Source organism: Frieseomelitta varia, unplaced genomic scaffold (assembly GCF_011392965.1).
Source record: "Frieseomelitta varia isolate USP_RPSP 00005682 unplaced genomic scaffold, Fvar_1.2 scaffold_192, whole genome shotgun sequence".
In the NCBI taxonomy this organism is placed as follows: Eukaryota; Metazoa; Arthropoda; class Insecta; order Hymenoptera; family Apidae; genus Frieseomelitta; species Frieseomelitta varia.
Genome location: NW_025109661.1, coordinates 411,169 through 437,344, shown reverse-complemented (window position 1 = coordinate 437,344; position 26,176 = coordinate 411,169). Strand labels below are relative to the sequence as shown.

Below are 26,176 nucleotides of genomic sequence, written 5' to 3'. Positions count from 1 at the left end.
ATAGCATTCTATAATAGGCACATTATAAAATTGTAATAATAGCGATATAACTAGGGACATTATAAAAATATAAAACACAGTATTTTACATGAAAAAGACAAAGAAAAGAAAGAAAACAAAAATAGAGATAATACAAAAAAAGTTCTTCCGTGGCAGGATTCGAACTTCTAAAACTTCCAGGTATGAATATATTACACTACAGCTTCGCTACTACATCACTGCATCCAACTTTAAGAAAAGAAGCATGTGTAGCTGCGATAGAAGATTAAAACATTAAATATCTCTGTAAATAATGAGTATTAACGGAAATGCTTGGACACGGTCAAATTATTTTTACTTTAAAATCGACAGACCAAATTTCATTAAAATCGACGATCCAACAGCTGTGACCTCTCCTTGTTAGTAAAGCACGGCGTTCTTCAGCTTCGGTACAATCCGGATCTGCATTTTTGATTATTATTATTATCCCAAAATACTGAGAAAACCGTTGAATTCGAAGCGATAAAACAAAACGCCACGCAGCAGCAGCTGGCCGTAAATGAAAAGTACTTGCTTGCAGGACTGCTTCAAGTCGTAGTTCGACCGCGGCAATCAAGTCGTAGAGTCGAAGGGGACCTGACTTTGAAGGTGACGTCGTGGAAATTACCGCCGGGAACAGGTATGTTTTAAAGTACGAGCATAGGTCGGATAGTTTTGGGACAGCCCTCGTTATGTATGTACAGAGTCTCCGAGACTCAAAGTGTCGCGAAGCCAGCTCAAAAGGAGCTCTCGCGCTTCGTTCTGTGCTGAACGACCTCCGGACTGGGCGTCATTGCTGGATTGTCGTAAGCGTAGTCGAGAGTGGTGTCCTCGCTCGGGTGCCTCCTCGACAGGGTGGTGGTGGTGGTGTTTGGCGTGGCATTACCGGTTCCGGTTCCGCTTCCGCTTCCGCTTCCGCTTCCACTCGCGCTGCCACTCGCCACGTCGTTGCCACGGTTCGTCGTCGTCGTCGTCGTCGTCTCGTTCACCGAGTACCGAGAAGGCGCCACGCTGGCGCTTATCGTCGACATGGTCAGCTTGAGTCCGTTGTGCTGCCTCGACGTGCCAGACTCTGCGTCCCGAAGCGACGACGTCTTGCATCGATCGTTGTTGTTCTCGTTGGCGTCGTTCACGTTCGACGTCCCCTGAAAAGAAACAGGCGGCAGAGTCCTCCGACAGCTCCGAACAAGAAAGCGTTTCTTCAGCTAGGTGTCTCCATTGAAGGGTAAAAACTGTCGCGAGTTCCTCCTTCGAAATCCTGAGGAGTACTCTCGTGCGAGCAGAATAACGAATAATAAAAGAAAAGTGTGGTCAAAAAGTGAAATTATTCAACTAGCTTCTTTTAATTTAAATTATTATATAATATTATAATATTTGTGTATATGATATTATACAATATTTATAATATTATATAAGATTTATAATATTATAGAATATTTATAATATTATATAAGATATAATATTATATAATATTATATAATTAAATAATTATTAATTTAAATATTATATATATATTATTACAGATGAATATAAATATTATATAATATTATACAATATTTAATTATACTGTATTATATTACATTAATATAATAATTAATTAATATTATATTATATTAATATATTAATTAATTAATTATTATATTATATTAAATTAATTATATTAAATATTGTATAATAATTTAAATTATTGAACTCTTCTTTTTATGTTGATTTTTCTTTTTTCTTAAAATATCACGGGCAACTATGAGGACACACATTTCTTGCACCTCCATGACAGCGTTGATGTCACTGTTCTCACACTCGTGTTTCGAACTAAACCACATCACAGTGAGTAGGAGCAGAGACAACGAACTCCCAAATGGACACGGTTATTCTGTCGGATAGTTAGCTCTCGGAGAGTATGTCGACCTTTCTCAGAGAGTGAAAATTCTCAAAGCTGCTGTCAGACGGACGCGAGGCTTTTCTTTCTTTCTCACCTTTCTCCGTTTGCCGGCGAAAGCTCTGCCCAGGGTGGTCCGCATCTTCTCCCATCGCGTAAACCTCTGCGCAAGCAGGTAGAGACTCGCCAGAAGAGACGAGAAGGCTACCGCGACGCATATCGCGACCAGGATCCACAGTCGTTCCACCTCTCCTACGGATTGTCAATGGTTTTTTCATCTTTTCTCGCCCCCTTCCCCCTCTTTTTCTCTTTCTCTTTCCTCTCCTTCTCGCTTACCTCGCAGGTCCTCGTACTGCTTCAGGAGAACGTATCGTTTGTCGTGGAGATACTCTGCAAAAGGAAAAGGCCAATTACCAACTCTGTGTAATCTAGGTAACTAAATTCCAACGACGTCACTGGGGGGGGGGGGGAGACAAAAACGAGGAGAGAGGAGCACAGGCAAGTAAAGGCCCCTTTCCATTTGACAGTTTTAAAACTGTCGCGAGTCGCTCTCGCAAATGGATACTGCTTCTGAGAGTTGCTGTCCGAGAGCGTCGCTCAACTGTTTGAGAGAAAGAAATGGAGAATACTCGCGCGAGAAGGGTCTCAAGACGAAGAGGATCTCCTGAGAGAGAAAGAGAGAGAGAGGAAAGGAAAAAGAAGGTAAGCAGGCAAATAGGCGGTCGTTTGGGATGAGTCATCGAGCGTGGTGTATAGAGTCGGTGGTCAGGTGTGTGGAGCGGTAGAGTCAACGGACTCGAACCCCCTGGCGCTCAGGTGCACAAAGGGGGGGGACTCGGCAACTCTCGGCCCGCTCGGCTACCTGAGCTTTTCACCTTTTTTTCCCATCGATCCACCGAAACCATCGATTCGTGCCGCCGCCGCTACGACTCGACTCGATGAAAAAGGAAAAGAAAAAGAAAAAGAAAAAGAAAAAGAAAAAGAAAAAAGAGGGAGCCAGAGAAAAGGTTTGCTTCTTCGCTCTCACTCTCTCTCTCTCTCTCTCTCTCTCTCTCTCTGTCTCTCACCTTGACAATCTTTGAAGCATTCGTCTTGCTGATAGTTGCGGCCGTTGGCGTCGCAGATGGAGGAGCACGGCTTGCAACGTTTGTCGTAGGGGCTGCAGTACTCGACGGTGGAGCAGCGTCTCTCGCCGCACTCGGCCCCCAGCGGGCTCAGGCCGGCGACTGCGGCGCCGATCGCGAGCGTGCCCACGACCAACAGCCGATTAACAACGACAGCCTGCCGGTTCGCGTTCATTCTTCGGTAGCCGCACGATTAGATTAGTCAGTCCGGTTGTTTCGATCAGCGGCGTTGGATCGGTGGAGGCATCATGACAATCCTGAAAGGAGCGCGCGTGCGCGCGATGCAACACACTAACAACGAGGAGGCGCGCGATCGCACGTGTATCGTCGGAGGATCGAGGTTCGATTACCAAACGCGAGGGAAAAGGCGAAACTGCACGGTCGGTGAGTCATCGCACGCGGCGGTGAGTATCGCGCGCACGGAATGCCGTTCTTCGGAACGATCCAAGCTTCCTACCACTGCTTGCGGCCACTAACTGCCAGGTCGGTTTCGATCGAAGCCACAAGGCGAAACCTTCGATCGTTGCCCGGGACGACGACAACGACGACGACGACGACGACGCGTGGAAATTCCGACGCGTCACACTCGTACGACCGCGCTCCTTTCGCCTTCGTTGTTCTTCCTGCCGATCGTCGCGCGACTGTTACCACTATGGCGTATCGGAGAAATGCCAAACGCGAGAGAGAGAGAGAGAGAGAGAGAGAGACAGGTCGAAGAAAAGGAGGGAGAGAGAACCGGTCGGTCGTACCTGGTACCGCTACGTGGATAGACGAACGTTTATCGAAAAAAACCGATCGAAGGCAAACGGTCGAATATTTCGCGCAACGTCCGACACGGAATAACCGTTGGACGACCAATGGTTGGCAATTGGCCGGTATTTGAGATTGGTAAACACAGCGCAAACGATCGGCGGAAATCCGGGAATGCAGCCGGACCGGTTTCGAGGGCGGTGTCCTGTCGAGGCCACCGACGCGAGTCTTGCGCCTTTTTCCTTTGCGACGTAGAAACTCTCCGGAGGATTACTGCGTGTGATCCTGCGTGAAACAACGACCGATCGACCGCGCGTTCGCCGTAACAGGTGGCGTCTGTTTCTCTCCTCGTGACTTACTTACTTACTTACTTACTTACTTACTTTGCCTTGCGGATGCGTTCGCGAATCGTTTTCGCTCGAGATGGAGTCGGATCGATTAGCATCTCGTCGATCGCCAAACTGAGAGAGAGAGAGAGAGAGAGAAAGAGAGGGATTGAGAGAAGTGGAGAAAATCGCGCGACGATTGAAACCAGATGGAGCGAGCCAAAGTCAAAGATGGAGTCGCGCGCGCGTCGCGTCCATCGGCTCGCGGTAAACTGAGGATCGCCGCCAGTGAGTCGACTGCCAGGCGAGACTCGCACCTGAATTTCCACCTCTCCGCCTCTCTCTCTCTCTCTCTGCCTGCGCGTGTCTCATCGATCCCCCTTCTTCGTTGTTGTCACGCTCCTCCTCCTTCTTCTTCTCCTGCGGCCTGTTGTTACCTGCCGGAACGGCACGGCACGTATCTCTCTTTTCGGCTCGGGGTGCCGCTCACCTGTTGCGAGCCGAGGTCCTCTATACGGTCGAACGGTCTCTCCGAAAACGTGCGACACAGAGGGAGACGAGACGATCGTGTAAATAAATGAGCCTCCGTTTTGTCGATTAACTTTTTTATTTCGTTCAACGAGTGGACGCCGAGAGCTCGCGAAACGCGGAGCCTCGATTCGTCCATTCTCTACTACACCACACGGTTCGTACAAAATATATATATGTATATATATATATATTTATATATATTTCATCGTTATTCGCATCGATGATTAATCATCGCCCTCTGACATCACCAACGAGACGTTGTTTCTGAAACAGGGCAACGCACAAACTACCCTGACGATTGATCTCCTCCTCGCTGTTTCTTCCTCGCTCGCTACGACGGCTGGCTATCGATCGCTGCTGCTCTTGATTTCTCGTTTCTTGGTCGACGCGTTCGCCCCTCGGCGAACCGATCGACGGAAACGATCGTCGATGCCACCGGGCTCGAAACGTCGGGATTGATGAACCGCTATCAATGCCGATTTTCGAAAACGCCGGCGAAACACCTCGACGAATCGGCGATCGATTCGCCAAAAGTTTGAACGCGACGACAAACGCCAAGAGAGAGTTACGCGAGTTACGCGATTTCTTCTTCTTCTTCTTCTTCTTCTTCTTCTTCTTCTATCTTCTTCTTGTTGTCTTGTCTGCCTCGTCTCGCTGACGTGAACAGCGTGACCGAACAAACGCCGGAACGAGGTGATGATGAATTCTTTTTCGCGCTACAGATTCCACTTGCTGTAGCTGCACAGGCACAGGCTCCAGCAACCCGAGCGCGCGGGTCGAACGTTCTCGCTGGGGATTTTCTCCCCGTTGGATGGAGAAGCGCAGTCGAGCGAGCAACAGTCGGCAGTCGGGACGACGAGACGCTGCTCGACGCTGGCGGGCCGCTGGAATTCCTATCTTCAGATGCTCTTGTGACCGACCAGTCCAGTGTTGGACGAGGCGGCGTTGTTGGAAAGCTCGCCGTCGCCGCCGGCGACGAATCGCGGCTGATCGAGCTCCGTCGGCGACGGTGGCGAACCGTCGTCAGACTGCGACAACGCCACCGGTACCGGCATCGGTAGCATCTCCGGCACGCCGTTCTGCACGTAATGGGTCAGCCGGGTGGGCAGGCAACCCGCGTTCAACTGGTAGAACTCGATCAGCTGCAGCAGATCGTAGAACCTGGTCACGCCTTTGTCCAGGGTGTACAGCCAGCAGTTGCATCGTTCGTCGAAAACCTGAAACGACAGGGATGGCGTGAGCAACAGGCAGCGCGATTCGCGGCTCGCCCGGTCTTAACCTCTTGCGCTGGAATTTTTTTCTCCCAAAATTGCAATATTTCCTCGGTTCCTCCAGGTACAACATTTGAGTAAAACGGATAAATAAATTTATCACATTTCTCAATAATTTTTGTCCATATCAATGTGCGACGTCATACCGACGAGTTCAATGAGAAAGCGACGATTTGTTGTGGCACGGTCATATGGTCGCTCGTTATGGTCCGCAATCAGCTGCCAGGCGCAAGTGGTTAAGTTACTACGGGGGCCGGGTTGAAACACTTACCGGCTGAATCTGCGCGTGAAACACCTTTTCGCTGTACTTGTAGGTGAGCACGTAGGCACCCAAGTTGCTCTTGCTCTCGCGTACCAGAAACACGCTGAAATGACACGTTATTGCTTGTTACAAAGAGCGCAACTGCACCAACGATTTCGACTAGCGCGACTTTGTAAAGTAGCCGTTTCAAAGCGTGAAAATTTTCTTTGACAATCGTTGGTCTATTTTTTTTTTTTTTTTTTTTTTTTAAAGATAATTTTACATCGCGTAGCTTAGAGTGGGAAATTGAGAACGCTTTTTTCAAAAATTGTAAAAATTCAAAACTGTGTGTAAAAACGTTAAAGAGTCCACGGTGGACTCTTTATGCGTGCGGTCTAACAGCGAACCTTATGGTTCTGGACGCGTGGACGTAACGTTTATATTTCGAATAATGTTCGACAGTTATTTTTATCATTTGATTATTTAGACTGACACTGGTGCTACAATCGGTGATAAATTAAATGTTAGTGAAACCTAATCCAGAACCACAAAGCGTCGCTGTTAGGACGCACGCGTCCGCAATGTAAACTGATCAAGAAACTTTTTCCAAGAGAACTACATACATCGGCATAGAATACAATGAGAAAAAAAAAATTTTAGCCTGAAATTTTAGTTCACTGCTTTTAAGCAAACATAACTTTTCCTCCCACCCTGTACAAATTACACGCGGGTTCCAATTTTGAACTTCGAATCGACTCGAAAGTAGATGTTGGATATACTTACCCGTCGACGGAGCCCTGGTCACGGACGATTGCCGCGGCGATGTCTCTCTTGAGCCCTCTGTGGAACCACGGTTGCAAAACGTGGATACCGTCGTCGAGCCCGTGCAGCCTGACCACCGCGCAGCTCGGCGGCGGCCTCGAGAACGGCCTCCAGGTGCGCCGCCAGTTCACGCCCTCGTTCTCGGCGATGTTCTTCGCCTCCTTCGGGTCGTCGACGATCCTCCCTACGCTGCCGGTAAAGTCCATGGCCACGCGAGACCGTACCGATTCCTGCGGATGCAACACACCAGACCGCGCTGCTCTCTTACTCTCGAACCGTTCTCGGACGCACGATCGATCCATTCTCTCTTCGCGTCGTTCGACTACACACAGGTGTTACTCGCGAATGAAACGAAACGAAACGAGACGAGACGAGATGAATGCATAAACGAGATGGTTACCGATGATTTAACCACTTGTGCTGGCAACTGATTGCGGACCATAACGAGTGACCAACGTCGTATACAATAAAATTCGTTGCTTTCTTTCTGAACTTTCTCGTCGGTATGATACCACTGGATAGAAATTATTGATAAGTAGTAAATTTATTACTTATTTTGCCTGAGTTATACTTAAATATACTTAAAACTGAGAAAATGTTGCAACTTTGGGACAAAAAATTCTCGACGTGCGTGGCACAAGAGGTTAGCCACTTGCGCTGGCAACTGCGGACCATAACGAGTGACCAACACCGTATACAATAAAATTCGTCGCTTCCTTTCTGAACTTTCTCGTCGGTATGATACCACTGAATAGAAATTATTGAGAAGTAGTAAATTTAGTACTTATTTTGCCTGAGTTATACTTAAATATACTTAAAACTGAGAAAATATTGCAACTTTGGGACAAAGAATTCTCGACGTGCGTGACACAAGAGGTTAACCACTTGCGCTGGCAACTGCGGACCATAACGAGTGACCAACGTCGTATACAATAAAATTCGTTGCTTTCTTTCTGAACTTTCTCGTCGGTATGATACCACTGGATAGAAATTATTGATAAGTAGTAAATTTATTACTTATTTTGCCTGAGTTATACTTAAATATACTTAAAACTGAGAAAATGTTGCAACTTTGGGACAAAAAATTCTCGACGTGCGTGGCACAAGAGGTTAACCACTTGCGCTGGCAACTGCGGACCATAACGAGTGACCAACACCGTATACAATAAAATTCGTTGCTTCCTTTCTGAACTTTCTCGTCGGTATGATACCACTGAATAGAAATTATTGATAAGTAGTAAATTTAGTACTTATTTTGCCTGAGTTATACTTAAATATACTTAAAACTGAGAAAATATTGCAACTTTGGGACAAAGAATTTTCGACGTGCGTGGCACAAGAGGTTAACCACTTGCGCTGGCAACTGCGGACCATAACGAGTGACCAACGTCGTATATAATAAAATTCGTCGCTTTCTTTTTGAACTTTCTCGTCGGTATGATACCACTGGATAGAAATTATTGAGAAGTAGTAAATTTAGTACTTATTTTGCCTGAGTTATACTTAAATATACTTAAAACTGAGAAAATATTGCAACTTTGGGACAAAAAATTCTCGACGTGCGTGGCACAAGAGGTTAACCACATGCGCTGGCAACTGTGGACCATAAAGAGTGACCAACACCGTATACAATAAAATTCGTCGCTTTCTTTTTGAACTCGTCGATATGATATCACTGGATAGAAATTATTGACAAGTAATAAATTTATCATTCGTTTTGCCTATCTTGTTTTACTTGAATATACTTGAAACTGAGGAAATATTACAATTTTGGAACGAAAAAAATTCTCGACGTGCGTGGCACGTCATTCCAGCGCAAGAGGTTAAATAAAGAAAGTCTAAATCAAGCGTATCCAACCGGCGGCTCACGCTCTCTAACCAAAATAATAATTTGGAACAATTGACTAAGAATTTTACTATTTGAGTAATTTCACCGTGAATGTTCGTGTCCATTTTATTTGCGAGCAGACTTTTTTCCTCGTACGAATATAACGAAACACAGAAAGTAAAATAAGAACGAGAATGCTGAAAATACTCTTCGTATTGCTACTACCTGCATCAAATCAGATATCGATCAACTGATATATCTAAAAAAAAACAAGCTCGAATATTCTCGTTAAAAATTTTCATATTATTTTGATTAATACAAATCGTTTCGCTATAAAACTTGTTTCAACGTCCTCGTGAATAATATAGGTTACGCTGAACTGACGAAAAGAAAAAAAAATATGTAAACGACGCGCGGCACCCGACAAATGTTTGTTGGCCAACGAGGCCTAGAAAAAGATCCAAAAGGTTGGACACCCATGTTTTAGATGGAAGAAAGAATGGACCGAGACGGAGTGGTAAGTAACTAACGATCGGTCGAACGAACGTGTTCCCTGCGATTCAAAAGAGGATCGCGTTGGCGAAAGAGGCAGGGGTAGATAACCCCCGAGACGCCTGTTGCTAGGCGAGCATCGAGCGACGGCAGTGTACAACGACGGCGTGACACGGTGCGCGCGGATTTCGTAGGGAATGGAAATCGGAATTGAGAGTCCTCTTGTCAATCCTCTTGTTACCATCGTGCGCACCACTGCCCGCCGCGGTTTCTCCCAAGTACGAGGTAGTAGATGGGTACGCTGTCGTCGATACTACTCGACGTAGCACAGGTGATACTGGTTTACGTAACGACGCCGCACCTGCGTTTAACCACTTGCACTGGCAATTGATTGCGCACCATAACGAGTGACCAGAACCGTACGCAATAATTCGTCGTTTTCTTTTTGAACATGTCGGCACGATACCACTGGATAGAAATTATTAGGAAGTAATAAACTTATTACTTGTTTTGCCTGAATATACTTAAAACTGAGAAAACATTGCAATTTTGGAACAAAAAATTTCTCGACGTGCGTGGCACGTCATTCCAGCGCAAGAGGTTAACCACTTGCACTGGTAACTGATTGCGGACCATAACGAGTGACCAAAACCGTACTCAATAATTCGTTGCTCTTTTTAAACTCGTCGGTACGATAACACTGGATTGAAATTATTGAAAAGTAATAAATTTATTACTTGTTTTACCTAAATATACTCGAAAATGAGAAATTATTTCAATTTTGAAGCAAAAAATTCTCGATGTGCGTGGCACGTCATTCCAGCGCAAGAGGTTAACCACTTGCTGGTAACTAATTGCGAACCATAACGAGTGACCAAAACCGTACTCAATAATTCGTTGCTTTCTTTTTAAACTCGTCGGTACGATATCACTGGATTGAAATTATTGAAAAGTAATAAATTTATTACTTGTTTTACCTAAATATAGTCGAAAATGAGAAACTATTGCAATTTTGGAACAAACAATTCTCGACGTGCGTGGCACGTCATTCCAGCGCAAGAGGTTAACCACTTGCTGGTAACTAATTGCGAACCATAACGAGTGACCAAAACCGTACTCAATAATTCGTTGCTTTCTTTTTAAACTCGTCGGTACGATATCACTGGATTGAAATTATTGAAAAGTAATAAATTTATTACTTGTTTTACCTAAATATAGTCGAAAATGAGAAACTATTGCAATTTTGGAACAAACAATTCTCGACGTGCGTGGCACGTCATTCCAGCGCAAGAGGTTAACCACTTGCTGGTAACTAATTGCGAACCATAACGAGTGACCAAAACCGTACTCAACAATTCGACGCTTTTCTTTCTGAATTTGTCGGTACGATATCACTGGATAGAAATTATTGAAAAGTAACAAATTTATTACTTGTTTTACCTAAATATAGTCGAAAACGAGAAACTATTGCAATTTTGGAACAAAAAATTCTCGACGTGCGTGGCACGTCGTTCCAGCGCAAGAGATTAACGCAGCCGTGATGCACATTATTCCATGTTCAAACGGAGGTAACACGAGCCTCGAACGTTCGGAGAAACGACTTTGAACGTGCCCGCGCTCTGTTTTGTAATTGGCTACGCGTTGGCGAGATGGAATATCTTTTTTGCTTCCTTTGGAAGTGGAATATTCGTACCATGTTCAAATTCGAATTTCAATTTGGATTCAATTCAGTTGCGGCAGGAGCGAGAATAACTAACTCGACGAAAGGAGCCTGTGGAGGTGAGGGAGAGAAGAACGTGCGCCCGCTCGAGTTTGGTGGGGAGACAAGAGAAAAGAAGAGAAGAGGGGAGAAGAGAAGAAAATCGAGTGGAGGACGTCGCGATTGTTCGTCGTCCTGTTCGGGAATCGAAAGCACCGCTGCATCGGTAGATCGCGAACCACCGCGAGCACAGGACGGGGACGCACGTTGATCGCGTGACGCGTGCCACGTGCCGGGTGCACGAGACGGGCCAGCTGACGAAGCGAGCGCGCGAACGAGCGACGTTCTCGCCAATTGATCGACTCGGCTTGGTTCGGCTCGGCTCGGTTCGGCACGGCTCTGCGCGCAACACGCGCACGCACTGCACCCGGAGACTCGCGAGCAGAGAGACGCACCGCGTGCCTGCCGTTCTCGATCTCTTCTGCCTACTAGATGATCGATAGTCGCCGCGTAGCAACAACTAACCGCCTCGGGCGTTTTGCTCGATTTTCGAAACTCCGCTTCGACGCGAGCCGCCGCTGCGCTCTCGGCTCACACTCTACCGCCTCCCACTCTTTCTCTCCTCTCCTCTCCTCTCCGCTCTCCTCTTTGGTCGTTTGTTTCGTCCCGCTCCGCCCCACTCTGTTACGCCTGCCTCGCCTCTTTACTTCTCCACTCGCTGTTTTCGCCGCGCATACTTTTTTCCCCCCTTTTCTTTTCTTTTTCGTTTTCTTTTTCCTTTTCTCTTCTTCTTTCCCCGGTGAGTGTTTGCCGGGAAATGAAATCGCGGATCGCGGATCGCGAGCCTCCGTGACCCGCCGATCGAAAGCGACTCGAGCGGAGCGGCGCATACCGGCTAGCGCTTCTCGCACGCGATCGCCGATCGGCGAAAGTCTGCATAGTTGGAAAGCGATTCAACTCACGTTGGACACGTTGTAGTTGACGTATCGATCCTTTGGACCGTCGGTTTGTTCACACTGTTTGTTCTTGAAGGCTCTGTAGTTTTCCCTGAGTTGCTTGCCGTACTGCAATCAAACGAAAATAAACGAGTTAATTACGTTTCGACGCGATTTGTCTGTTGGGAAAGCGAGGTGTCGTTGGTTCTCCTCCGCGAAATGAAGGTACGAAGGACAGATAAATAAAATGAGGGGGGGGGGGGAGAGAGAGACACACACAACAGGAAGGAAAAGCGTGGCCGGTAAAAGCTGGTTCGATTACCTTGGCGAGCCTCATGGCCGTGAGCCAGCAGGCGCGGGATTTTTCACTGTGAAAAGCAATGACCTTGAGCCCGGCTTCTCCCGCGTGGACGGTGGTGATGTTGGACTCGGCGACGATGGCGTCGGCGACTTGGCCGCTGCTCGGCCTCAAGCAAATGCCCCAGGGGAACGGCGCCCTGTACCTCTTCCTGGCGTTCGCGATCTTGTACACCGTGTAGTCCGACAGGTGGACCAACGGGCACGCTTGCCTGCTCTTCTGTAATCGAAATCGAAAGCACAGGGAGCCATCAAGATTGAGCAGCTTAAATATCGATGGGCAGTGTATATTATCCTAATGTAATCGGCTCTCCTCCCCTCGATAGATTAAAAAGATTATAACTGAAATCACTCTGCGACAACGTCTCGCCAGAATTAAATGTCCAGAAAGCCATGTCAAATTGATAAAGTTCAAGGTCGAATAATTAATCTAATTAATTCTAGTAATTCAATAATTACTATAAAATGTATAAAAAACTTGGGAGAATTTAATGGAACTAAATGTTTTAAAAAATTAACTGGATAATTAAATTAAATATTTGATAAATAAAAAATCTTGATCATAATGATAAAGATTAGACAGATTAAATAATGAATGTCTTGTTGAAGAAAAAATATATGGGAATAATCTAAAAAAATTTATAAACATAATAAAAAAATATTAATCTTGAAAAAATTATTATACTAGAAATTGGACAGCAGTTCCCTCAACTAAAGAGTCAACACCTTTCCCCATTTAAGCGTCCGCCGCTATGCCCACCATCTTTTGGAATTGGGACTATTTCTCTCTATGCCATCTTACGCGTGAAAAACACGACACTTGCACAAGCGATACCTGGACAGCTCAGTTAAGCGTCTACTCTAACAATCAGTCCCGATTGTGGACGAGTATGTGGGGACTCGTACAACTCACGAACTTCCGTCACTCACTCTGCCTCACCAGCTACCTAATTCCCTAATAATACAGGAGTCTCTATGTAACTATATAACCGGACTACCAGAATCTCCATGTAACTAGAACTCTGTAACTATGTAACTTGTATCAAATTACCAGTGTAACCGAACCTATGGGCTTTACATCCGCATCGTATAGCCCACGGTGTTTCTTCTTTTTTCAATAAATACAAATTCGAAAGCGATATTTCCATGCTTTGTTCATTTTTTCTCCATTGTCTGGCATTTATTTATTTATTTATTCATTCGTTAATTTTTCACGGATAAAGAAACGTACCCATTTGTACGAAAAGATGATATAAAAAATGTTTCAACTGTAATGAGGTATGAGAGATACTAAGGAGATACTAAGTAACAAGCATTTAAAAGATATAAACGAATGGTTAAAAACATTGATCAAACAACGTGCACTATTAGCATTAATAAATATACGATTGTACGAATTTACATTTAAAAAAGTGTACAAAAATTCTCGATCCGATTGTTACTTACTTTAATTTAAAAAAAACACGTTTCCGTCATCCTCCGTACGATTATGCATAATTCTGAAGTGGTAAATATAATAAATCGACAAGTTTTTTGCAATTGAAACTTTAGATGCAGCGTAGTGAGGGTACGGACGACGATGACACGAATTCGACTAGTAAAAAGAAAACGGAACCATAGCAATTGCTAGAAGGCAAACACCACCAGAAGTTTCGTTATCGCGACGATTGCCCGTTGTTCGTCGAGCGTCGAGCGTCGAGCGTCGAGCGTCGATCGTTTGTTCGCTCGGTTCGCTCATCTCGATCGGTCGACGATTTTCGGCGAATTTGAAGCCACGGCGGCGTCTCTCGGAGGCGTTTCGGTGATTTCGAGCTGGAAAAACGACGACGACCATCGCAGAAAGGTATCAAAGGGGGCAAAGGCGTAACCACAGGATCCAGGCGAAACCGGTTTACTATTAAAGAGAGAGTAACGTCGGAAGCGCGCGCGCGATTAAACCGCGCGAGTCGATCACCGGGAGGAAGATTCGCGTGGATAATTTTCCAGCGAACGTACGGTGAAAATTGGAAATTTCGACTTGCGCAAATTTGCGCGTATAAATTTGAACGCGTCACGACCGAGGAAGAGGGGAGAGAGAGAGAGAAAGAGAGAGAGAGAAAATTACACTGACGATATAGATATAGATATAGATATATGTATAGAGGAACGAATCGTCGACTGTGAAACGGGCGTATGTGGGCCACGCCAGCGTATTGCGATTACGATAATAAACGCGAGAACGTTGTAACGGTAGAAATCCGTGAGAGAAAGGAGAAAAACCAACGGTGAAACGCACGCGACGAAAAGAGAAGAAGAAAAGAGAGAGAGAGAAAGAAAGAAAAATCCGTGAGTAGGACGAAACGATCGAGATCGGCCGGCTCGAGACAATTTTCTCAAAGTTTCTTCGCAAAGTGTTGTCGATTCGAGTTTCTTCTTTTCTCCAAAGAGACTCGGTGTCGCGTGCTTTCGGTCGAGACCGTCGACCACCACTCGGGGCAACGGAGGGGCAGCGGGGAGGAAGCGGGAGATCGGCCAAGAACCGGACGAGTCGGTTCTGCAAAGATTCGAGAGCGTGGGAGGACGTTTCGCGTGGCTTTGGAACCGGCCAGGCGATAACGAAACGAGATACGAGACGTGATCCGAGGATCAGATTCGAACGAGCGTGCTGAAAAAAAATCGGCCGATCGGTGGGTGACTCGCGTCGGAAGGATCGGCGAGGATCGTCCGCGAGATCATTAGCGGACAGCTCCGCTCTCGATCTCGGCTAAATATCTGTAGCTCTACTCACCGAGCAGAGTTTACGTTTCGATGTACTAGAGAAATTTGGGGTGGAAAGCGCGAATCCCATCGACGAAAATGTCGCGTTGTGTATCTCGTGGAACTAGAGAGAACGAGAATACAGAGGCCAGATAGACAGAGACGCACAGGTAGAAAGAAAAATGGGGTAGGCGATCGCGTTCGTAGAACGAGCAACCAAACGTCTCCAGAGAGATCACGCTCGAATCGTCGACGGAGCGAACCGATCATTCCCGATTCGCGTGTCCCACGATCTGGAACAAGGATACACCGGCATCGATACAATCGGTTGACTTCGATTCCGATTCCGAAGTCGATCGTTAACGCGGCCTTCGTTGTACAATGGGTGATCGGTTCATAAACCATTCCGACAACGAACACTTTTCATCACACCGCGACGTTCACGCTGCGTGCGAAATTTGTACACTCGTATTTCACTGCCGGTCGATGGTGATCGGTTAACGAACGATTCGGGTAGCGAACGAACGTTCTTTGAACGGATCATGTTCGTTGACCAATCACTTGCTTTATTACTAAATTATCAACCAAACCCTGCCGTTCGATACCTTGGCCCGCGTTTCGACCCACGTTCGCTCTTCGCTGCCCAGTCTGTCTGTTTCGCCAACGAGCCGACGAGTTTGAAACTACGTTTCAAAATGTTGCTCGGTTTGCACGGAAATCTCTCGACTCGCGTCCCTCTCGCGTGCAAGCTCGAGCGGATCCGGGATTAACGCCAAACGTGTACCGGCACTTTCTCGCACGCAGGTAATTGACAACTTGATCCACACTGGAAACGACGTGCGAGATAACTTTCGGACAACGAGAGAAAATATTACATCTGTCCGTCTCTCTTTTTTCTAACGATACACAGTAAAAATAAACGAAAGAACGGAATTTTTAAACCGGCACTTTTCACACGGAGAACGCGAGTCTCTTTTGACGAAAATTACAAGTGATTTTACGACATTCAGGCAGTCCGACTCGAAAATGCACGCGAGAAAGAAAGAACGCGCGAAATGACTTTCGGATAATGAGACAAAAAAAAAAAATCGTTTCGTTGTTTAAATGAACAAAGGGACGCGAAATGTCGAAAACCAGTCGTTTCGACCGGGCGTTGGTACGTTCAGCGTTAAATCGAACGTCGACGGTGGTCTCGTTACCCATCGGGTCGTTATCGCCGCGACCACTATACCGAACGATAGTCGATCGTTCCGCGGGGGCAGTGCCGTATCGGACTGACACTCGAAGCGCGCACTACTCGTCGAGGAATATTTCGTCGCTGGACTCTCCAAGAGGCACGGGGAAAGAAAGAAGCATCGTGCCTCTCTCTCTCTCTCTCTCTCTCTCTCTCTCTCTCTTTCTCTCTCTCGGTGCGTCGTCGAGAGGCTTTCGAAAGAAGACGAGAGACGAAGAAAAGTATGTATGTTGGATCGCGCGGCGAATGTTTTCTTCTCACTTACCACCGGGACGACACCGCGAGTCGCGGCGACTTGCCTCGACTCGACTCGACTCGATTCGACTCGACTCGACTCGGCTCGGCTTTCGGAGGTCCTCGCTGGAAATCCTTCGGGAAGCTGAACTCTCTCGACTCTTGCGATTATTTTGGGAAATGCACAAGTCGGGTTGATGGAAGAGTGGAGGAGAAGTTGGACGATTTTTCTGGTCGTCGATGATGGACGAAACGGCTATCCGTTACGCGACACCGCCGCGTCCTTTCCACTCGGGAATACCGACCTATCGTGCCGATCGGATTTCATAGCGCTTCACTCGCGGTGCTCGAGCCTCTCTCGCAGTCGTTCCTCCTTCCTTTCTCTCTCTCTCTTTCTAGAGCTTCGTTTCCCTCTTCGTTTCTTTTCAGCTTTGCTCTTTCCCTTGAAACGCAACGTCGCCCTCACCGCCGCCGTCGTCACCGTTGTCGTCGTTGTCGTCGCCGTTGTCGTCGTTGTCGTCGCCGTCGTCGTCGCCGTCGTTGTAGTCTTTGTAGTTTTAGTTTTAGTCTTGGTCTTGGACCGAGGACGAAAGCACCAAGTAAGCGAAAGAAAAATAAAAAATTTCTGGGAAATCACTCGACGAGAAATCAAACGACGTTTCGTTCCACAAAGTTCGCAAGTTGGCAAAGAGGCGATATCTCTCCTTGGACTACGTGACGAACACGAACACGAACCAGGAGATCATTGAGAAAAGCGAGTGGAAAATCAGACGGATAGACAAGGACTTTTGGGGAAGGAAAAACAGAAACAGAGAGAGAGAGAGAGAGAGAGAGAGAGAGAGAGAGAGAGAGAGAGAGAGAGAGGGAGAGAGAGAGAGAAAGAGAGCAACGTGTANAGAGAGAGAGAGAGAGAGAGAGAGAGAGAGAGAGAGGGAGAGAGAGAGAGAGACGTGTAACGTAGAGGATGAACGGATGAGTGAGTGAGTGAGTGTGTGGGTGGATGGGTGTAAAAACCGAACGGGGGGAGGAACGAGTAGCAACGGCGGCGGCGGCGACGGTGGCGGCGGGGTGAACGCAGCAGATATGGAGGCAAACTACCGGTAACGACGAGCAGACTGCGCGACGACGCTAATCGCGTCTTGGCTCTTTGCTCGCGTCGAGCTTGGAACGAGAAGGATCGCAGCAACTCGGATCGCACGGATCGCGAGTAGATGGGGCCGTCGGACCGAGACGACCGACTTGCTTGACGTCGAGATGGCCGCGAGCGCACGACGTCCAGTTGGGTACGACGAACGTTGTGTTGGGTAACGCGCGTCGCGACAACAACGACGACGACGACAACGACGAGGAGGAAAAGGAGGAGATGGAGGAGATGGAGGAGGAAGAGATCGCGTGCCGAAGAGGTAACAAATAAACGGACACGTTACCCTTCGACAGTGTCGAAACGACGACTGACGGGAAGGTTTGTCGCTCGCCGCCGCCGACTCGCCGGTAGCCTCGTGCACCGAGACGAACAAAGATCCGAAGACTGCCGAACGATTCCGCGAACGCGGCCGAACCAACCAGTCAGCTGGTTTCCCGGTGGTCGCGGCAGACTGCATCGGACGTGCGCTGCTGCGCTACCTCCCAGTCTCCCCTCCTCCCTCTCCGTCTCTCTGTCTCTCTCTCTCTCTCTCGTCTCTCTGACTTCCTTCCCTGTTTCGCGATTCGATCACGGTCGTTCACGAACACTCCCGAGCGAGTCAGCTGGCTGTTGCCGGTTGCCCACACCACCCCCGTTTTCTTCGACCCGATCTCCCCTGTGTGTGCCCGACCGAGTAAGCCTTTTTCGCCTATGTGTCTCTGTGTCTGTATGTGTGTGTCTCTCTCTCTCTCTTTCTCTCTCTTTCCTTCTCAGTAGCAACAGCCCCACCATCTGTTCGTCTGTTCTGTCCGTAGCTCGGACACGTTTCGGTTTCCGCAGCTCGGCTTTTACACGCCTCGGTTGTGTTACCGCACGCGCGAGAATTCACCGGCCGATCGGTTTTCATTTCGCGATCGTTTCGTCCGAGACGCCAGTAGTCGCGTCGCGTCACCGCCGACCGGAAACTGTCGGTCGGGAACCGAGTCGAGCCGAAAGAGTGCCGGTCGTCGGAGATCGATAGCGATTCGAAATTAGGGTGGAACAGCAAGAGGAACAGGAAAAGGAAGGAGAAACGATTTCTCGGAAAACGTGATTTCACGGTTCCGTGAACCGCGTTCGAGAACGACTTTGAACGTCGACCGAGCGTCGTGAATCGTAGCCGGGCGAGGGGGAGATATTCAAAGGTTTTTTCGTCCTGTAAGCCAAAAAATTTTCTTTCGTCGCTGGCGTTTTTGAACTTCGGGCAGGGACAGAGAAAGAGAAAAGAAAGAAAGTAAGAAAGAAAGAAAGAAAAGGGACGAAACAACCGCAGATTCGATCGAGAGTAGCCTTTCGTCCGCAGCCAGAGAGAGGAAAGGAACAATTTCGTTCGCCGCTTCGGAAACAGAGAAAAAAACAGAGACCGTTTTACGACACCGCAACGATGGCGGCAATAGTGGCGATTTTTTCGTTTTCTCTCTCTCTCTCTCTCTCTCTCTCTCTCTCTCTATCTATCTATCTATCTATCTATCTATTTATCTATCTAACTATCTATCTCTCTCTTTACTCCGACTCGGTAGTTATCGATTAGACGCGCGGTTCGATTCATAAGAAACGAAGGCATCGAACGTTTTCGAGACGGGTCGATATACGTACGTACATATGTACGTACGTATGCATGCATGCACGCACGTAGGCACGCGAGTCCGACTCGAACATGGCGAACGCGTCCCAAACCGAAAGCTCCCCGCTGATCGGACGCTCGGCTCCGTCGGCCGTTGCTCCGATCGACGGCCAGCTTGCTCGTATTTTCTTTCGTTTCGTTCGCCCGGCGATGAAATTACGGGGAAATTGACTCGCGTTCGCGTCTCTCTGAACAGAGTGGCGAGCAACGAAATGGGGAAAAAACGAGGAGCAAGAGAAGTAGGAGGAGGAGGAGAATGGAGGGAGGCGGAGAGGTCGCGTATTTCGGCCGATGACACTAAAAACGACGGTTACGCGGTTGGAAAATCCACACCTTTCGGCCGCGTGCCAGAAGACGAGGACGACGACGAGCTCTCGTTTTACCTCGAGTACACCTTAACCCAGAAAATTTGTCGAAACACCCGTTGAGAATTCCTCGTTGACTCTCGGGAAGATCGATAGAGCGCACCGTCGCTCTCAGGGTTCGTTGCAAAATCTCGATCGACCGAGAGTTCGATCGGCCGCTGATAATTAGGCGTTGCTAAGGTAGAAGAAAGAGAAAGAGAGAATCGAGCGTGACGAGATAAACGAGTATAAAAACAAAAAGCAGCGTGCATATGTATGTTCGTTACGATCGAACGCGATCGGAGAAACGAGAGATCTCGCAGGATTCGCGTCGTCCGTTTAGAAATTAGTCACGTACGAGTCTCGTCCTAAGGTCTTTCACCGGCGACCAAAAAGCTACGAGTCGGAAAGGGTATACAATATGTATACGGTTGGCCAAAAGTTTTTCCCCATCTGTTTCTTTTTTTTTTATTTTTATAAATATAAATTTATAAAAATATAAATACTTTTAACGATATAAATTTTTTTTATTTTTTATTTTTAATAAAACGTGAAATAATATGAGAAAACAGAACTAGTTTTATTAAACGTATAATGAAAAATAAAAAATTACGGATTTATTTTAGTAGGAAGCGATTTTTGGCCCACCCTGTATAAGCGCAGTAAAAAAGGATTCACAGACAGTATACACAGAGTAGCTTCCCCAGTAAAGCGTGCACAGATCGAGATCGGACAGCGGACACGAATATCGCTGTCATATATGTATATCGCTTGTTTTGTGCCTGTGTGAGTGCATGTGTGCAAGTAGTCATATTTCACGCGACCGCGTGGTAAGGTAGCGTAGAGTGAGGATAGTACCAATTCCAAGAATTGGTGAGAACAACGACGGACGTTTAACTGGCAAAAAAAAAAAGGGGGACGCTCAACTGGAGACCATGGGTAACGTAGCATTGCAGCGTTAAAGTGCGACAGCCAGTATTTTAACATTTCTGTATGTACAAGTACCGGGAGTGTCTCGTTTTGTTATCGAACAAACAAAAAGTTCTGTAAACCTGTAAAGTGTAATTTTTAATTACAGCCTTACGTGAACGTAACAACGTCGGGGGGGGGGGGGGGGGGAAGTGACCAATGGTGGACGCGAGACGATTGAGAGTTGGGCAGACTCTCGGCGTTGGCCAGTGTGTCAGATGGAAACGAAAAACCACGAACCCGCTCCGGTCATAGTGGTGCGTTACGCACCGCGGACGCGAACAATGACGTGGATGCAGCGGACGCAATGTGATATCGCGCGCGCATTGCGAAAGCGCATTGTGTTTGTCCAACACCTTGAACGAGGGAAACGGAGTGGCGAATAGGTACCGGTACCGGTACGGCGTGGCAACCGGCGTGTGTTGAGGGTGGGGTGGGGAGGGAAGGGGGGAGGGGGGAGAAACGACAGACGAAAACCAGCGGAATTGGCGCTAGAGCTATCTACGGCGATGCGAGTAAAAAAACGACGATTTTAAATTAAAAAACCGTTACAATACAATATATAATATGATATTATACATTGCACATTATGTAATATAATATAATGGAGAGCGTATAAGCTTTTATTCGTACATTTAACGAAGAATTATTCGACTCTCTAAAAATTTTAAAAACTGCCTCACATCCGTAAACATATCCGACAGAAGAGTTTAGGTTAGGTTTGGGTTAGGTTTGAGTTACAATATATAATATACATATAACATATAATAAATAATATAATTATATAATATATATAATATATATATAATATAATTATACAATATATAATGTACATATAATATATAATATAATTGGGTTACAATATATAATATACATTATATATATAAAAATATCCGACAGAAGAGTTTGGGTTAGGTTTGGGTTAGGTTTGAGTTACAATATATAATATACATATAACATATAATATATAATATAATTATATAATATATATAATATAATATATATATTATATAATTATACAATATATAATATACATATAATATATAATATAATTGGGTTACAATATATAACATACAATATATATAAAAATATCCGACAGAAGAGTTTGGGTTAGGTTTGGGTTACAATATAAAATATAATACTATATATTACACATTATAATATAATATAATATAATGGAGAGCGTATAAGCTTTTATTCGTACGTTTTACGAAAAATTATTCGACTCTCTAAAAATTTTAAAAACCGTCTCACATCCGTAAAAATATCCGACGGAAGAGTTACAAATTGGTCATTTCGACCATTCTGGTAGGTGTTCAACGTTGAATTTCAAAGCACATTGTTTTCTTTTCGAAGAAGTTGTGCGTCATTTTTTTTTTTTTTTCTTTCTTTCTTTTCAAATCATTTAAATCATTTCTAGAAAACTTTAAACTGTTTCGAGCGTCCGTGAAATCTCCAACACGAGTTGCAAAAACTGGTCGTTTCGACCAGTTTTCTAGTTTTATCGTCAGTGTTGGAAACGCACGCACGTTGCCGCGAGCGTCTAACGGGCAACAAGCCAGTCGTAGAAACTTGGTGATTTTCATTTCTCGAGGGGCGGGGGGAAGGGCTGGGTGCGTTTTCCCTGTCGCCAGACTCGTCGTTCCGGAACCGCGAGCCTCGATCCGCGGTGGGTCGTGGTTCCGCGTCCGAATCGCGGACAGAGGAGAGAAAACAAAGGATGGGGAGGGAAAGAGGGTGAGAGAAAGGGTCGCCAACTCTCTCGTTCGTCGAATTGTTCGCGAAGTAGTTTCGTACGTTTCGGCGAATCGTAGTGGAGCAGAGGCGATCAAAACGAATGCCAAAATTACCGAGCAGCGGGGGGGAGAGGAAACAGAGCGGAGAGAGAAACGGTGGAAGAAAGAGCAGCGGGGACGCAAAGCGTAAAAATGCAAGGAAACGTGGAGACGACGAGGTGGAGAGGATTGACAAAAGCGCGAGAAAAGAGAAAGGAGGGAAACTGTATATGGAAAATAATGAAAGAGCGGAGGAAGAGAAGCGTGGAGGTGGAGGAGGAGGAGGGAGGAGGTAGAGAGGAAAGTGTGGAGCGGCGGAGAAGAGAAGTGAAGAGAAGAGGAGAGAAAGGAGAGCCGTGGAGGGAAGGTGGTGGAAGAGGAAGCGACAGAAGGCAGGTCGTCGACCCAGGGAGTAGCGTTCCTAGCAGAATAGCTCTTTTGCCAGGGCGAATGTGTGTCAGCCTCAGCCCCGGCTGATTCGCCGCTCTGCGGCGCGCCCCGCCAGAGTGCAGGCTCGTTTCGAATCGGCGACGTGTACGTACCATACATATACGTAACAGCGTACCTCGTCTCGTCTCGTCTCGTCTCGTCTCGTCTCGTCTCGTCTTGTCTCGTTTGTTCTCTAGCTAGAGCTAGAGTCTTGTCGATTGGAACGGCTGCTAGCCGATCTGGAAATCTTTGTCTCGACTCTGTGATCGACTGTTCGACTATATTATATTTCTGTGGGAATGATAGGCGACGGACGCCAAGAGGTGATGCGACTGCGCGAAAAGTAGACTGGTAACCAAGTAGACTGCGGTAGCGAGTAGGGCACCCTTGGTGCCCTTTTAATAAAACGGAAACGACTCTCTTTGTGTGCCCTTTCTTTATTACGCGATTGAGATGATTTTCGGCCGAAATGTGTCTTCTTGGGCGAAAGGCTGGTTCCACAAAGTAATTTTCGCAATTACTTTATGGGCCTAACGCTAATGGATCCCTCGCGTTACATTTATACGTTTATTTTATTGGACAGGGCACACGTTTCTCCGTACGTGTACATATATGTACGTACACCGCGAATTCAAAGATATATCAATCATACGGGCACGCGTTAATTACTATGGAAAAATATCTCGTTTCCCCCTTTCTTGTAATATAGATTTATGTTATGAAAAGTATGCTGTCTTTATTTTCACAAGATTTGACAGTGGATCGAGGAAATACCAGTCAACCTAATTCTTCAATATCTTTAATCCCTCGTGTTAGCTTTGACGAAGCTTTGATTTATACCAGTGACGAACAAATGGCAAGTTTTTTTATTTTTGTTGTAACGACGAGCACACCAAAGTAATTAATTACTATCTCGTTACCTAAATAAAACATATTTGCAAACTTTAGACATTTTAGAATATCTCGTGACCAGGCTTGACTAGTTCTTTCTACGTCATTTCTAAATTTTAAATATTACATTTTCTTGCTATCGATGTTAATGATTATCAATTATTCAACCACGTTAAACAATTATAATTACGTATACGTAGGTATAGTTTTATTCAAGACGTTCGAGATGCGAGAGACGAAAGAGGAAAGAACCTCCCGGTGGGGGAGAGCTGAGCGACGCGAGAATGGCGAGAGCAGCGAAACGGCGCGGCGACTCTCGACGATCCACGATGGGTGAAAGCGGAACTAGGAAAGCGGAAACTGTCTTAGAAAGGTGTACGCGATGGTTTCGCGTTTTCTCGTGAAAACCGGTGAATTTGCAGTGGGCAAATGGGACGTAACCGTGGATGTAACCTTTACATCTCGAGCGAACAGTTAACAGTTGGTTTTGTCACTCGATTATTTAGACTCACACTGTCAAACGTTATTGAAACCTAATTTCAGAACCATAGTGAAGTTAGTCGCTGTTAGCACGCGCGCTAGATGATTAAGAAACTCTTTTGCCATTTTTCAAGAGAACTATCAGTTTTGCCACCTATTTGTTTCTTTTTGGGAAAAGTTTGACTTTGAAATTCAAGATCAATTTTCTGCGACAGGTTTCATTCACATCGCAAATGTAGAAAGCTGTCGAATTCATCCACGGACAAACTTTTCCTTCCACCCTGTACGTTGCGTGTAGATTGGCACGCGAATGTACGATCGATCATCGAGCGCGTGTACAGATGGAGAAAAGAGAAACTAAAGAGAGAGGGGCGAGGGAGAGAGAGAGAGAGAGTCGTTTGGTCTGTCGCGGCGATGACTCGACTCGTTCCTTCCCTTGACCTTCTTTCTGCGTAACTAGCTGCGCTGCATAGCACACGCTCGCGCGTTCTCTCGCTTCGGCAGATCACTTACCTTTTTCGTTTGATAGAGCTTTCGATCTCGAAGGAGCAGGTGGATCCTCCTCCAGACGTTCAAACGTCCGTTGTTCCGTATCCAGGCAACGCCGAATATCTCCGGATAATCGGTCGCTCGCTCGTCCTCGAGGTACCTCTGAAACCGGTGGAAAAGCGATGGCTGACGGAGCGGCATTAAACGCGCGCGTAGCGAGCTGCTAGCCGGCTTGAAAATCGATCGAATCTTCACTCACTCGTATAGCTGCTTCCGCTTGGGCCAACGCAGTCTGGCAGTCGTCCGCGATCACCGCTGGAACGTCGATCATCTCGGTGGAAAAGAATCGCTGCAACGCGACACTTGCTCGTTTACATTCTTTCACAGCTCGCAGGCTGTTTTCCCTGTGTTCGCGCGCGTTCACGAATTTTCACGGTTCGATCAACGGCAGCACAAACGTTGGCTGCTTCGACGAAGGAGCCAAGTTGGCGATCGAATTCGCGACGTACTCGCAACGACGTGGGGGAAAGTAGGGTAAAACCGGGTACCCATAGCGTATGTAGCTTCGAAACAGAGGAAAAAAAAAAAAAAAAAATGAAAAAAATTGGACCTCGTACGATGACGAAAATGATCAAAATTGACTTTTGAAATTCTTCTATATTTTACCCACGTCGTTGTTGTAGCTTTCACTCTAAACGTCACTGTTCAACTATTATACCATTTTACGTTATTATATCTCGTACAAACGAATATCTACGATCGTTATAATTATATTTATTATATTCTATTATAGCTTATTTATTTCAACCATATTGTACTGTATTATATTTTGTATTACAAAAAAAAAGAAAGCTCCGATATAAGTACCATGTCCCCTACTTGCGCTGGCAACTGATTGCGGACCATAACGAGTGACCAAACCGTACACAATAAAATTCGTCGCTCTCTTTTTGAACTCGTTGGTATGATATCACTGGATAGAAATTATTAAAAAGTAATAAATTAATTATTAGTTTTGCCTGAGTTATATTTAAATATTCTTAAAACTGGGAAACTATTGCATACTTGGGACAAAAAATACTCAACGTGCGTGGCACGTCATTCCCAGCGAAAGAGGTTAATCACTTGCCCTGGCAACTGATTGCGGACCATGACGAGTGACCAAACCGTATACAATAAAATTCGTCGCTTTCTTTTTGAACTCGTCGGTATGATATCACTAGATAGAAATTATTAAAAAGTAATAAATTAATTATTAGTTTTGCCTGAGTTATGCTTAAATGTACTTAAAACTGAGAAACTATTGCAAATTTGGGACAAAAAAGTATTTAACGTGCGTGGCACGTTATTCTAGCGCAAGAGGTTAACCACTTGTACTGTCAACTGCGGACCATAACGAGTGACCACACCGTACACAACAAAATTTGTCGCTTTCTTTTTGAACTCGTCAGTACGATATCACTGGATAGAAATTATCGAAAGGTAATAAATTAATTATTAGTTTTGCCTGAGTTATGCTTAAATGTACTTAAAACT

General features: G+C 46.0%; 2 protein-coding genes across 8 annotated transcripts in view; both read right to left on the bottom strand.

Annotated features, from left to right (window-relative positions):
• Window positions 1-6: 6 nt before the first annotated feature.
• On the bottom strand, window positions 7-4,376 carry LOC122526796 (protein grindelwald-like). 4 transcript variants are annotated; one of them, XM_043650337.1, is made up of 5 exons: window positions 4,143-4,376; window positions 2,965-3,278; window positions 2,234-2,287; window positions 1,995-2,149; window positions 7-1,163 (listed from the first exon to the last, which is right to left on the bottom strand). In XM_043650337.1, exons 2-5 carry the CDS (start codon window positions 3,194-3,196, stop codon window positions 756-758), a joined length of 849 nt encoding a protein of 282 aa, XP_043506272.1. In that variant the 5' UTR covers window positions 3,197-3,278; window positions 4,143-4,376; the 3' UTR covers window positions 7-755. The 4 variants fall into 4 exon arrangements, with proteins under 4 accessions (XP_043506272.1, XP_043506271.1, XP_043506270.1 ...); XM_043650336.1 differs by having other exon boundaries at window positions 4,147-4,376; XM_043650335.1 differs by having other exon boundaries at window positions 4,151-4,376.
• Window positions 4,377-4,685: 309 nt separating this feature from the next.
• The window catches only part of LOC122526790 (growth factor receptor-bound protein 14-like), a 25,108-nt gene continuing 3,617 nt past the window's right edge, over window positions 4,686-26,176 (bottom strand). For 2 of the 4 annotated variants that reach the window (XM_043650319.1, XM_043650322.1), the window contains exons 6-12: window positions 24,900-24,989; window positions 24,665-24,826; window positions 12,239-12,493; window positions 11,944-12,045; window positions 6,924-7,192; window positions 6,171-6,264; window positions 4,686-5,845 (exon numbers count right to left, since the gene is read on the bottom strand). In XM_043650319.1, coding sequence (XP_043506254.1) covers window positions 5,528-5,845; window positions 6,171-6,264; window positions 6,924-7,192; window positions 11,944-12,045; window positions 12,239-12,493; window positions 24,665-24,826; window positions 24,900-24,989 — 1,290 coding nt within the window. In that variant the 3' untranslated portion in view covers window positions 4,686-5,527. The remainder of the gene's footprint in view (window positions 5,846-6,170; window positions 6,265-6,923; window positions 7,193-11,943; window positions 12,046-12,238; window positions 12,494-24,664; window positions 24,827-24,899; window positions 24,990-26,176) is intronic. The other 2 variants (XM_043650320.1, XM_043650321.1) reach the window with 2 other exon arrangements.

What these genes read in the sequence shown, in the direction of transcription:
- LOC122526796 (XM_043650337.1), bottom strand. Translation starts at nt 3,196, where the DNA reads ATGAACGCGAACCGGCAGGCTGTCGTTGTTAATCGGCTGTTGGTCGTG. An exon ending in ATGCTTCAAAGATTGTCAAG is followed by an intron (nt 2,288 to 2,964) that starts GTGAGAGACAGA and finishes TTCCTTTTGCAG; the next exon opens with AGTATCTCCACGACAAACGA. An exon ending in GCAGTACGAGGACCTGCGAG is followed by an intron (nt 2,150 to 2,233) that starts GTAAGCGAGAAG and finishes GACAATCCGTAG; the next exon opens with GAGAGGTGGAACGACTGTGG.